General features: G+C 55.5%; 1 protein-coding gene across 1 annotated transcript; it reads right to left on the bottom strand.

Annotated features, from left to right (window-relative positions):
* Positions 1-740: 740 nt before the first annotated feature.
* Positions 741-13,002, bottom strand: LOC116825497 (deoxyribonuclease-1-like). The gene is given in 8 exon segments (XM_032781566.2): positions 741-793; positions 3,054-3,154; positions 4,194-4,348; positions 5,678-5,790; positions 6,993-7,108; positions 7,774-7,857; positions 10,092-10,180; positions 12,856-13,002. Coding segments are annotated over 8 exon segments (858 nt in total).
* Positions 13,003-14,017: the final 1,015 nt, after the last annotated feature.

Below are 14,017 nucleotides of genomic sequence, written 5' to 3'. Positions count from 1 at the left end.
CCAGGCCCCCCAAATCATGAGACTGGTTTAAAACTCACGAGAGAGAAAAAATAATCAGTGGTGGGTTCTGTTTATTGGCCTGGTGGGGTTTGAGCACTGAGAGGTTAGTCACATCTTCCAGCTTTTCTCCACAAGCATGAAGGCTGGACCCTGGCTCTTTTAATGAAAGCCAAGATTCTCCTATAATCACGTGACTCCAAGAGGTAGGGCTTTATGAAAAACACCAGATATCACGTGACTGGAGAGCTGGCGTCTAGCCAATCATCAAGCACTTATAAAACTGCCCCTCATTCATTCTATGTTAATTGCACGTACCCATTGGCCACAAAATCAGCTTCCCCCCCCCACAGCCCTGTTGCCCTGCATAACACTACAGGATGCCCCGAGACCAAAGATTTCAAAGCTTACTAACTACAATGCATGAAGGAATCTCCCAATGGCATGGCGTGGATGTGCCAGTTATCCAAGTACCAGTAAGTGACGCTGATAGGCCATTCGATGCAGCACCTAGAGAGGTGGGTTTGTGACCAGCCATGAGGATGTGCCAGGAGCAGCAGGTAGATACCAGGAGACTGGTATCTGGCTATAATCGTAGATGCTGAGGTTCAGCCTTGGGAGCTCGTCTGAAGGCATTGGCACTGCAGCCAGCAACAGCCAAAGGGAATATGAATGCAGTAAAAATTCCTTTGCTACGTCTCCTGGCCTAGTGGAGGATGGAGCAAGGCAGGAGTAGGCGAGCTTCAGCGAGCCTTCAGAGTCACTTCCACCGGGAAAGGGTCACTCACGGCCAGGGCTTGGACACAAAGGGGAGAAATCACAGACCCTAAGTTTGTGGGGCTGCTCAGCAGGCATCAGATACAGCTTGTCCATGACTTTGTGTTATGGCTCCTGTTGTCACATGGAACCTGGCACTTCCGGAGGTGCAGCAGGAGGCAGAATGGGCTAATGGCAGAGCATGTGTCTAGATCTCTTCTGTGCCCTGATACTGACTCATTGCATGGCCTTGGGCAAATCATTCAATTGCTCCAGGCCTCAGTTTCCCCCATCACAAGGCTCTGCCAGGGTCAGTCAATTAATATTAATGAGGTGGTCTGAGATCCTCCTATGCAAGGCGACTCGTCAGATGCAGGGGTCCCGTCAGCTCTCTGCCTTTGGGGAGAAGAGCGCCCTGCATGGTTTTAGATCAGCTCTCAGGCAGCATTCCCAGCAGGTGTGAGCACAAACCAGGGGATGCCTGGCCTGCACTCACCCCACGGACATCGAGGCCAGTGGCACATGCCGAACAGGAGGCCAATGCCAGAATGAGCCAAGGCTCCCCACGCTTCTCCCTCGAGCTCAGAGCCCTTTACGAAGGGGAAACTGAGGTATGGAGCGGTGAGAACTGGCCACACAATTCAAGCCTAAGGTTTAACCCTCTCCTGCCCTGCGCCTTGGGGAGTCTTTCAGACCAGTGCAATGAATGTGTAAAATGCTTCCAGGCTGAGCTGGCCTGGAGCGTGTCACTGTCACTTCACACAGCCACTCTAACCAGCCACACAAGGGGAAGGTCCTGGGCTGTCCGGCCCTCGGCCTCTTGATGCCCCTTCCTGCGCCCTAGCCACTGGGCCATGCTGCCTACACAGTGCCTCCAAGAGCACTGCCATCTACACACACGCAAAACACAGCCACAGACCCCAGGGGAGCTGGCCTCCCGAGGGGCTGAATGGTTCTGTGCCATGAGCCCCCTCTGTGATGCCGGAGTGGTGGCATCCAATCAGGTAAGAGCACAGGATGCATGCGCTGCAGTGGATGGCACTGCCGAGAGGAGAGCCAAGACCTCAGTGTAATTCACCCTCTAATTCCCCAGCGCTGTGAAAGGAGCAGCCGGAGTCTCCTCGATCACCTACACTCAGAGGCGCCAACTTTTATTTTTCCCAAGGGGTGTTTCGCCCCTGCTCTGCCCCGAAGCCCTGCCCCCATTTCATCCCTCTCCCCCAAGACCCCGCCTTCACTTCACCTCTTCCTGCCCCCACGCCACCCCTGCTCCGAGGCCCCCACCTGCCTGCCACTCGCTGCTCTCCGCTCTCCCCCAGCCACCAAACAGCTGTTTGGCTGCACCGCGTATCAGCTGTTTGATGGCATCTCCATCAGCTGCTTCGCAGTGCCCTGGATTAGTTGATTGGGGGCACTGCCGAACAGCTGTGGTTGGTGGGTGCTGAGCACCCACTATTTTTTTTTCCATGGGTGGTCCAGCCTCGGAGCACCCACGGAGTTGGCGCCTATGGCTATACTAGTTTATTGCTGGTCAGCTAAGAACAATGGTTATTCCACTGAGAGAGCAGGATCAAGCCTGGGGTTTTAACCAATGGCAGGGGCTAACTGCAGGTGTGGGAAGATTATACACAATGTCCATAAGAAAATGGCCACTAGCAACCACCAGCTGGGGCGGCGCGAGCTGTAAAGCATAGAGCCAGCAGGGCCCTCCAAGTGGAAATGCTGTGTCCTGGCCAGGAGGAGATGTAACTATGTCTTTGGGCAGTCAGTGATGCCACAGCCAAATACGTGTGAAAGGCTGTCCTGCAGATCCTGCACTCTTACCCTGCCCCAGCTCTCACTCTGCATAAGGTGCAGGACAATGGAGAATCAGGCCTCCTGCCTCGTCTATACTCACAAGTGGTGCCCCTTTTGGCCCCTAGTGTGGATGGAGTTAGACTGGTCTAAAAGTGCTTACCCAGAGATAGCTCTTCCCATCTGGGAAGGGGAATAAGCTATCCAGCCCCTTTATATGGTATAACTGCATCCACACGAGTTCCTGCCCCTGTAACTACAGCAGTAAAAAAATCACACTCCAAACCCACAGTTATAGCAGGACACCTGTGTGCAGAGCAGGCCTAAGTGTAGCTGAGCTGGACTAGCCTTTAACTCTGGGAGACTCACCGCAAAGCTGGGTGCAGTGATCTCTGAGCCTGGCCCCAGTCCTGACCAGCTGTCGCTGTCCCCTGGCTAGCTAGCAGCTATTGTCCCTGCTCACAGCTAGCTGCTCTGCAAGTACACAGGCAGATTGCCAGCTTCACTTACATCCTCGCGCTGCAGGTGGAAAGTCTCCTGGAAGCTGTTGACCTTGGCAGATCCGGCCACCATACCACGCTGCAGCTCAGAGCCACTCACCACGATCCTGTGATACGCCACAAGGGACTAGGGTTAAACACTGCACTTCTCCAGCAGCTGGGCTTCAGGGTCACACCCTGCAGGGAAAGCCCTCGCCTGCCGCAGAGCCAGGCTGGAGCCCAGGGCTAGCGATGGCGGCACTGCTGGTGGGTTTCCTCACCAGCTTCCTTGAGTCGTGGAGCCAGGGAGAGTGCTGGGGGGAGCTGACAGGGTGGCTTGGTTTGTGCAGTCCTGGGAGGTAATCCCTCTCCCCAGCAGCTAGACCCCTGAGAGCAACCCCGGGCTCTCAGCCAGCTCCATCCTGTGCAGGACCTGCACTCAGTGGAGGCAAGTGACAGCTGAACATGGGGAAGTGAAATTGGCAAGAAACCACCGTGTGCAGGGCCAAGTTCCAGCGACACCTGATTCCAGAACCTTCTGGAGAGAGTGGGGCTGCCTATCGCACCTGGGTGTGTGGGGAGCACATGCCCACAGCACGGCACAGGGCAATCAGGGTTAATGAGTGTCCTGTCTGGGCTACAGACAGTCTCTCTCGTCTGGGGTCTGTGCCAGAGGTGTGGTTTTCCACAGCTGAGGTGGTCTCTGAGTATTCCCAGATGTGGTCCTATGAGTGATGGCCTTCTGTGCCAGGGCACTGCCCACCTGCAGCCCTCTCCTTGTCCCTTTTCATCCCCTCCCCATTATTTCCTGTCCCCAGGGCTGGCACTGGCTGCGCTGGGCTGTCTCTTGGGGTTGCTGTCATTCCTATATCTGATGCACCGTGGCGTGCATGCGGTACCCTCCTGCCATGGTGCTGCATTGCTGAGGGGCTGGCAGCCCCAGGGACTGAAACCCACTACTGACTGGTGGAACAGGCACAGCCTGGGCAGCAGCAGCACAGGCTCCCCTGACACCCCACTGCCCATCTGCCTCAGCACTGGCCCAACCCCCAAGGGCTGACGGAGACCCCCTCAAGCCATATAGCCCTGGGCTTCTTCGTACAGCTGCCAGGCCCAGGCCCAGTAGCAGCACTAGGGATGATGATCATCAGCAGCAGCTCTCCTAACCGGTCGTAGGTGCAGTTTGGGTACGACACGGTGGTGTCTGCACTGTCCGGGATGAGCCACTAGAATACGTCATTGGTGCGCAGGCGGATGGAAGGCCTGTCCTGCGGCCCGACATAGGAGCAGTCGGCGTTGAAGTCTCCCAGGAAGACGATGTTCTGCCAAGGAAGTGCCAGGTCAGTGAGAGGGGGCCAAGCCAGGCCAGCCCCCACACCTAGCACACGTTCAAGGCAAGAACCTCAAGCACGGCAGCCTCCCCGAGCCCTTCGCTCTGGAGTGTCTCAGGCAGCCCTGCCAGTGCCACGAGCTGAGGTCTCGCTGACTAACCACTGCTCTCCTTGGCTGTATCTGTCTTTGTGGCTAAGGCAGGGGCAGGAGCTGACACAGGGTGGTCTGGGGGTCTGTCACTCCCTCTCACCATTTTGCTGGTTCTTTCTCTGCACAGGGGGGGTTGTCTCCTCTGGGGCTGGGGTCATGAGGCTTTCCTTCCGCTCAGCTACACATGAGGTCCTGACACCGCAATGACCTTAGCCTATGGGGCTGACACTTCACCTGCAGAGCAGCGGCAGCACAGGCAGGGCCCCCCACGTCTCCTACTGATGTACCCAGCCCAGCCCCGGAGATAGCAACTCTGGGGAGGGAGCACGGTGCAGGTGCCCGGGCTCTGGTGTCAAGACCACCCCTAGGGTGACATGCTGTGTGCACCTCCCTGGCTCAATGTGATCAGGGAACAGCTGGCTTCGGTCACCACTGCCCTGGGCCCAATGCTCACAGGTGAAAGGGCCTATGGCCCATTCCTGATTGCTCGAGGGGTTGGCACACTGGGACCGTGCTGTCCAGGCTGAGCAGCAGAACCCATTGATTTAGCTGGAAGCAGGTCCAGGATCCTCGTTTGCCATCCGTGTGATAAGACCCTGGCAGGGGAGTGGGAAGGAGCCCGCATCTCCCCACCCTTGGGCACTCTGCCCACAGTGGGGCTGGGGCTGAGCGAACAGCGACCATGGGAAGGCAAGGGTCCCAGAGGGGTTGTGTGCTGGGGAGGCGTGTGGCTCTGAGGCCTACAGGCCTAGGGCTGAAGGGGTTGGGGGCAGCACAGATGGGCCTCTATGCTCCACAGCTTTGTTTGACACAGATCAGCATGTGGATATGGACGAAGAGGGATTCGCTTCCCCAGAGGCAAACCCTGCTGGTTAGCTCCACAGCTCAGTGCGCAGCCACAGCAAGTGGTATGCAGCAGGCCTGGCTGCTCCCTCTGACCATTCCTTGGAACCTGCACTGGCCCAGGCAGACAGAGTAGCTGGAGGGGCTCTGGGCAGGAAGTGGGGGGGTCGGCATGAGTAATAGGCTAGCTAGGACCTTCCACAGCCAAGTCAGCTGATGTCCCATTCAGGCAGTAGCAGCCTCAGACAAGACAAGCAGGGGAGGGAACACCAGTGAGTTCATTCACACGGCAGGCACTGGGTTTGCGCCCAGCTACATCTGCTTACATCAGTCCCCCACTTGTCAATGACATCTAAGTAGACATCGTAGAGGGCATCGATCTCTGCCACAGCCTCGTTGGGGGGTGTAAGCAGGGGCACCAGCACGAACTCCTGCACCTCTGCAGAGACACAAGTTACACAGACAGCCATTTTCTGTGTGCACACAGAGCCATCACCCATCACCCCTGCTATCTCTCTCTCTCTCTCACACACACTTCCCCTCCCCTTCAGAATCAGGCAGGACTGGGACTTGAACCCAGGTCTTCCATTACTCGTGCTCGCTCTATTGTCTCTTGGCAGTTCCAGTCCGCTGCACTAGCCTCCCCTGGTCCCTCTGCACCTGGGCGCTGCCCTCCTGGGTCAGCACCACCCACAAAGGTGCTCCTGGTTGGCTTTAGTGCCGAAGCAGCAGCTGTCACAGGAAGCTGCAGAGCAGGTGGTTAGTTGCCAGTGAAGCCTCTAGGCTGGGCGCCCGCTGGCCAGGACTGTCGCTGCTTCTCCCCAGCTGCTCTGAGGAGTTCAGCCCCCATGAGAATGGTTGCCATGGGGGTTGTACTTTAGTGCACAGCCACCCTTCCCCTCTCTCGGCCTTGTGACCAAACCGTACCCCAAGGAGCAATGGGATCGTGGGCTGGAGGAGGGGCGGGTATACTCACAGCCCAGTGAACCCCCATGACGCCCAGCTGAGCTCTGGGTCCCAGCTGCACCTGGCTCTACAGTGAGCTGAACTGATCCCCAGCTGCTGACCCCCAGCCCAGGCAAGCACTCCCCAAGCCAGCATCCAGACCCACACCCATTGAGGACTCCAGGTCTTGAACCCTGGTCCACAAGGCGCTTGCACCAGTGAGCGCCAACCCACCACCCACTGACCTGCTAAATGGGATCTTCCTGCTCAGGGCTGCTTTCCCTGCCATATCTGCCTCTGCTACCTGCTAATGAGCTCCTGGTAACCTGGCCCTGCCTGACCCCAGACCTCAGTTTGCCCTCTGGACTGTTGCAGACTTTGACCTCCTGGTATCAGACAGGCTCTGACGCCCAGTGCCGCTCCGACCACTAGGTCAGGCTGCCTACATACCACTCAGAATAAGTGCCCAGGCCAGGATCCAGCCCCATGCTCCCCCTATTTGGATCGAGGCCTGTCTCTGAGTTGAAGCATCATTCCCAAAGACTTTACCGAACTCTCCATGGTAATATTCCTTGTTCCCTGGAGGGAGGGATCAGCGTGTGGGGGAGCAGGGACTTCTCTAGCTAGCTGAGGGATGGCCTGGGGTGCTGCTTCTCCCAGTGCCATGGGGCAGAGAGATTCCTGGGCCCTGCTTACCTGTGTAGGGGGAGGAGAACTTCACGATGAAGGGCTCCCTGCTGAAGGTGTCGCTCCCACAGGGCTCACAGCCGTCATCATAGTAGTAACTGTCCACCACCGACACCACATCCGTCCTGCCAGGAGGAGAGATGGAATGACCACACACAATCAGGTGGCTCCACTCTGGGGTGGGCCCTGGTGCACCCAGAGTAGGGTGGCCAAGTGCCTGGTTTTCTGTCGGAACGTCCGGTTGAAAAGGGGACCTGATAGGATCCAGCCAGATCTACTGACCAGACACCCAACGTCCAGTTACTGCAGGCCTGGTAGGCGCCAAGTCATCACCCACATCAGCCGCTATTTAGCCAGGGCCACCTCCTACCTGCATCAGGTGCCTGCAGCTCCAAGCACCAGCAAAGCAAGTGAGTCCCTCCTGAACCGGGTAGAGGGGTGGGAGGGGAAAAGCAGTGAGCGACAGGAGGGAAGGTGGAAGAGGAGTGGACGGGGCAGGGCATCAGGGGAAAGAGGCGTGGAAGGGGCAGGGCCTTGGGGAAGAGGCATGGCAGAGGTGGGGCCTCAGGGGAAGAGGTGGGGCAGGATGTGGCCTCAGGGGAAGGGACGGGGCTGGGGAGGTTCCAGTTTTTAAATATTATCAAATTGGCAACCCTAGCCCAGGGGCCTGCATCCAGAGAGCAGCAGTGGCTGGGCAGGAGACTCAAGACCGTGGGGGATGCTTTGAACATCACCTGAGGTGAAAACACCTAGTACTGTCACTAGCTCTGGCTGTTTGCTGGATCCTTACCTGTAGACAAAGAGGTACTGCTCCTTGTAGGAGTTCCGGCCCAGGGGCTCGCTGACCACGTAGCTGTATGGCTGCAGAGATGCCCTAGAGTTGGGGCAGCAGAGAAGCCGGCAGTGAGGCCCGTGCTGGAGCAGGGAGGGCCGTGCACATGTCCAGCACATCTCCCTGCTCTGCACAATCTCACACCGTTCCCGTCTCACCCCCAGCCGATCTCCCAGCCAGCATAGGAGTGACCCTGCCTGCTTTACGGCTGAGACGTCTCCCTCCAGGCAGACCCCTTGCCACTCTGTTCCGAGAAGCCAAGCTTGGAGGAGGGGGGTGCCTCAGGAAGCATCGTTCCCCTGGGGCCCCTTCAATATGTAGGCTGGCTTGACATGAGTAATTGGACATGGGTGAGGCCTTATTTCTTGGGAGACAGGATTAGGGAGGTAAGTGGAGCAGCAGGCTGGAAACAGACTGTCTGTGCTAGCTAAGATAAGGGGGGACCCTCAGGGAACCACTGACAATGCACAAGATAATGGATAAGCGAAGCTTGGAAGGTGAGCTGAGGCAAAGAGAATGATGTGCAAGGACAGTGCATGCTGTACAAGGACTGAGTCCCACAAAGGGCGCACGCTTATCCCCAAACAGGGGATGCAATGGCATGTATACATGTCTATAAAAAAGAGGTGGCTGGGTCACTTTGGATGGGTGGTACCGGTATGCCCTATCCTCACCCCTTCCACTTGAGTCTGATCAACTCAGCGTAGCTTCGCCATAGGCTCAATGTAGTGACCTGAGTGACGGGAATGAAGTTGAACTGAGTTCTTGCCTGTGACCCCCTCCACGTCAGGGACAGCTGTAGGTGGCCTCAGCTCTCATACCACCACCAACAGAATCAGACCTCACTGGTGTCATGTCACCCCTGGCCTGAGGCTGTAGATCTGTCCACTGCACTTCCCAAGCCCATTCCAGCCCTCTCCACCCCTTTGACAAGCTTCTCCTGAGGCGCTGGTGGCCCTTGTCCCCAATTCACACCCATAGAGTAGGTGTGAATTGGGGACAATCCCCAGTTCTGACCTTACACCGGTTTCACACTGGATGGCCTCCATTGGCTGTCATGGAGTTACCCTTCATTTATACCTGAGTACATGAGATCAGAATCAGTGTATACAGTCACTTTGCACTGGTGTAAATGGCTGCACCATGCCCTGCTCCGTATCTGCACCTTGCTGATGTCCTCAGGGAGTTCTGTGCTCCTCTGTTTGTGCTGTCTTTTGTATACAAGATTATTGCCCTGAAATGTGCCACCCTGGTACCACTGTACCCCATATCATGCTCACTCTGTGAGAATGGCGGCGTGTGGCACCAGGCAGGGATGCCCCCCCTTCTCACGCATGTGCCTTTTGGTGGTGAAAAGCTCCAGAGGTCCATGAGGGTGTCTGTGATGTGGCAGTCGCCCCAGACTGGCCAGTAAGGGATTAATAGAGCCCTAGGGAGACCTGCGCAAAAAGCAGCCAAAAGAAGAGGGCCTGCAAGGAGTGGCCAATCAGGGACTGGGAGGCCCATATAAAAGACCCTCAGAGCTGAGCAGGGTCAGTAGCTGACTGGAACTTGAGAAGGGAGGACTGTGTCTGGGGTTGGCTGCAACCTGGTAGCACCTTGGACACAGCACTGCAGGCAGGAACCTGGGGAGAAGAGAAGGAGCTCTGGATAGGCTGTTGAGACTGAGGAGGGGGCTGTGGCTGCAGGGAAGTGGCCCAGGGAAATGCAGTGATAGTAGAGGCAAAGGAATGCAGTAAGTGACTGTGGTTTGGAGGGTTCCTGAGCTGGGACCCAGAGCAGTGGGTGGGCCTGGATCCCCCCACTCACCACTGGGGAAGTGGCAGGACTATTGAGGAGGTAAACCTCCCCTGGAAGGGAGGAACCCAGATAGTGATACGGCTGGAGGGCTGAGCCATGAAGAGGATGCTGCGGTACTTGATGCTGCGAGAGGGGTTGCAGGTGGACTGTGGCTGAAGTGAAGGGGTGCAGACTGTGGATGGGGTTGTTGGCCTTGAGCTAATCCCCAGAGTGACCAAGAGGAGGTGCTGGACCAGCAGTGAGTGATGCTCCCCATGACACTGTCACTGAGTCAATTATGCCAGAACCACCTGCAGAGCCACAGCTCCAGCACTCCCTTCATCTAAGCTTCTGCGGGCAGCAATGGAGCCTTCCCTGTGTGGCTGGTTGGGTGCTGCACCTGAAGGGGCCTTGTTTATACCTGCTCTAAAACACTCCAGACCACAACAATGTTTTAGGCTCCTCCCCACCCCCTTCCATGTAGGTTTGGAAAGCACCTGTTGAGCTGGTCCATCAGTTTCCTGACAGCACTCCCATCAGTGTCATGGACCTCCTGCACCATGGCGATGTTGTACGTCTGCACGATCTGGGGGAAACACAAAGTGCCGTGCTGTGAAGCTGAGCCTGGTACGGACTGCCTGTGCAGTGCCTAACATCCCTCACCTTTCTCCCCAGCTTCCCTTAGACATGCACAAACACTGGGAAAATTTTTGAGAACAATCAGCAAAATCCCAGGCTGCAGCCAGCCACCAGAAGCGTGGTGTCTCCAGGGCTGACATGCCCCTTCAACCACCAGCTGAGCAGGGTATTTAACCTCTCTTCTTCTGCAGTGCATGAGCTAGGGGGAAGGAAGTGAGCCCTGGGGTGAGTTAGATGGGAAAATGGAGGAAATGGCAGCTTTCAGACTGCTGCTGTTCCAGAAGGGTTTGAAATCAGCCAGCAGGATCCCAAAAGAGCAGAGTCCAACACAGCAGTGATTGTAGAGGATGAGTTTGACTGCCATAGGGAATGGCTGCCAAAGTTACCCTCTGTCTGTCTTTAAAAACACTGGAATCTGAAGTGGTGATAGATATAGATAATGGTCCATCTAGCCCAGTATCCTGGTGCCAGATGCTTCAGAGGGAGTGAACAAAACAGAGTAATTATTGAGTGATCCATCCCAGTTTCTGGCAGTCATCAGCCACATGGTCCCCCTATAACACTGAAGTGAAACCAAGGTCCCAGATAGCTATGTAAGCAGGGGAATGGTCCCGTTATTGTAGGGCTCTTTCCTGGCTTATATACTACCCTGGTGAAATGGGTTAGCAAAAGGATCTGAGTCTTTGCTCCCATTTCCTCTACCCAGAGGCCTGCCTGACCTCAAGGGCTCCCCTCCCCCTCTCCTATGTGTCAGAGTCCTCGTAACCCCAACAAGGCTGGGCCCAGGATTTCTGGGGGTCTCAACCCCCCCAACATTATCATGGTCACTTAGGGCAGGGGCTACTGTGTTCGCCACTCTGGGGTGCTCTCTCTGCACTGGATGCTTCCCTGACCCACTGATCATTGCATACAGTTCAAAGCAAATAAAGTTTATTAAACAGCAATCAATTATAAGGAAAAAAATGGGAAAGGTTAGAGGAAAACATGCACCCTGCTCTGTGGCACGGGAACATCACAAGCAGTGTCTCTGGAATGTAAGGGAAGTTCAGCCTGTTCCTCACAAATCGCAGGCCGCCTCCTCAAGCCCTCGCTGTGCTGCAGGGATGCTGCGGGTTGGACACTTGCTCTGGCAGTGACCACACACCCTCAGACTTTAAGTGGCAGGACCCTTCTTCCCAGCATTGCCCCCGTCCCGTTGGGGTTATGATCCCCCCTCCAAGTCTGGCATGCAGGGCCTCTTGGCTGGAGGCATCTCTCTGCGCTGGCCCCACTGCCCAGGGTCCTCATCACTCTCCCCAGCTGCTCACCACACTCAGCTTTGGACTGCTCCAGCTCCACTCTGCCTCAGCACTGCTGTTGCTCTGCCTCCAGTTCCCTGGGCTGCTTCTCTGGTCCCTCTGGCTATGTGGCTGCAGCCCTGCTCCCAGCACAGGTCTGCTCTGTGGGCTACTTTTGTAACTCTGCTCCCAGCACTGACTTGCTTCCTGGGCTGCTTCTCTGGCCCCTGTGGCTGGCACGGCTCTGCTCCCCAGCTCAGCTTGGGCCCCGGCTTTCTCCTTAACTTGGCTCCACTCTGTCTAACCCAGGCAATTCCAGCTCACATAGAGAATAGGATTCCCCTGGCCTCCTGACTCCCTGATTAGCCTGCCTGCCCTGTCAATCAGGCTGACCTGGAGCACTGGCCAATCCCCATTGTTCCTGGAGACTGTCAGTCTCAGGCTCCTGATTTCCCGTTGACCCTTCCCAGTTCTTTTGGTACTGGGAGCTAGCCAACCAAAACACCACCACTGAGTTTTAGTAAGGGGACAACAATCCCCTTACATAGGGTGTCCAGATAGCAAATGTGAAAAAAACAGCACGGGGTGGGGGGCAATAGGTGCCTATATAAGAAAAAGTCCCCCAAAATGGGACTGTCCCTATAAAAATGGGACATCTGGTCACCCTACCCTTACAGCTAGATAGGTGATCAATCAATATATTTATCTATCTAGGACCTTAGTTTCCCTTCTCAGTGTTATAGGGGACTGTGTGGCTGATGACTGCCAGAAACTGGGATGGACCACTCAGTAATTACCCTGTTTTCTTCATTCCCTCTGAAGCATCTAGCACCAGCCGCTGTTGGAAGAGACGGACCCATTAGTCTGATCCAGAATGGCCATTCTTTTGTTCTGATAGACCATCTATGCCCATACATAACCATCCATTGATCTATCACCTCCTCACTTGGACCTTGGTTTCACTTCTCAGTGTTATGGGGCACAGTGTGGCTGGAAAGTGTCTCCCCACAGGGGTTCCTGGGCAGGGCTCAGATAGGCTGTCTCCACTTGTAACCGAGAAGTCTAGGGCATAACCACCATGGAGGAGCCACTAACCAGTGTTACCATTTCTTAGCCAATCATGCTGGAGTAAGCAGAAAAACAACCTAGCACTTGGCCCTTCATCGCTGCCCTTTCAGTTGGGTTTCTAAGTAGCCTTCAGCCCAAGTGATAGCATACTCTCCAGGCCCAAAGAAAACACACTTCTGAGAGCCCCTGGGCCAGCTGTTTGATAGGGTCCTGGGCATCCCCAGCTCCCAAGAACTGCTGGTATGTGGGACCTCCCCCCCAAACTCCCAGCACTCACATTCACGATGATGCCTGCAATGGTCTCATTGGACAGCTTGCTGTCTCCAAAACTCCTGATGTTGAAAGCGCAGATTCTCAGGGTGGCAGCTGTGTGCAGCAGGTAGGCCAGGGACAGCAAGGCCAGCGCTGGCCTCATGGCCCCCATCCTGCAGGGAGGAAGGGAAGCAAAGCCTCAAGGGATCGACAGAGAGGTTAGTTACAGTAAGAACTGCGTCGCCTGCCCCCAGTCCCTGTGCCATGCAGTGATGTTACCTGGCACAGGTAACAGTCTTGAAAGCAGCCCCTGAGAGTCCCCCTTCCTTGGAGTTCACCCTCACTGACATTCGCCCTTGAGACTCCCTGGATTCATCTTCCCAACGTCACTCAGCCCGAGAGAAAGGCTCGATTGTTTGGCAGAGGGATGGGGGAGGGAGGGGAAGTGCAGGCTGATGGTGCAGGATGCTTCCCTGGGGCTGCTCATACTTCTGTGCAGTTCTCAGTTCACCTGTGCCACTGGATTAACACAGGGCCATTCCCTGAGCATCCTCCACAGGTGAAATGCCTATTGAAATTCATGAAACCAATCCTGATGTACCAACTTCAGTAAACCCAGCCATACCCCCCAGCACCCTATGCCAGCACTGTCACTTCCACCTACACAGTCATGGGAATGATTCTTCATGCTCCCGTTAAAATATCTCACATGCTCATTCAAAGGACATTGTTTTTGACACCTCCATAAGAGAGCTCCCTCCCTGTGCACCCTTCCATCCAGACAATTGTGTGGTACCTTCGGTAGAAGATCACCACTGTTTTGCCACCAGCTTGTGTTGTCCCTTTGATTGGTGTCCCAAGACACTAGATGGTACATGTGGTTCTTACACATAAAGGGTGAAGTCTTGGCTCCACTGAATCAATGGGAATTTTGCTATTGACTTTGATGGGGCTAGGATTTCACCCAAAGTGTTTGTAAATATAAGAGAAATGCTACGTGCACTTTTCTACCCTCTTTATTCAGGCCATGGCTAGGCTACAGGTGCTACAATGACAGCTAAAGTGCTGCAGCTATGCTACTGTAGTGGAGCAGCTTCCTACAGTGACAGAAGGGGTTTTCCCATCACTGTAGGAAATCTTCCTTTCTGCGCAGCAGTAGCTAGGGTGACAGAAGAATTCTTCTGTTG

This window comes from Chelonoidis abingdonii, chromosome 9, assembly GCF_003597395.2.
Source record: "Chelonoidis abingdonii isolate Lonesome George chromosome 9, CheloAbing_2.0, whole genome shotgun sequence".
NCBI lineage: Eukaryota > Metazoa > Chordata > Testudines > Testudinidae > Chelonoidis > Chelonoidis abingdonii.
Note: the sequence above shows the minus strand (reverse complement) of the source record. Positions and strands in the feature narration are given on the sequence as shown.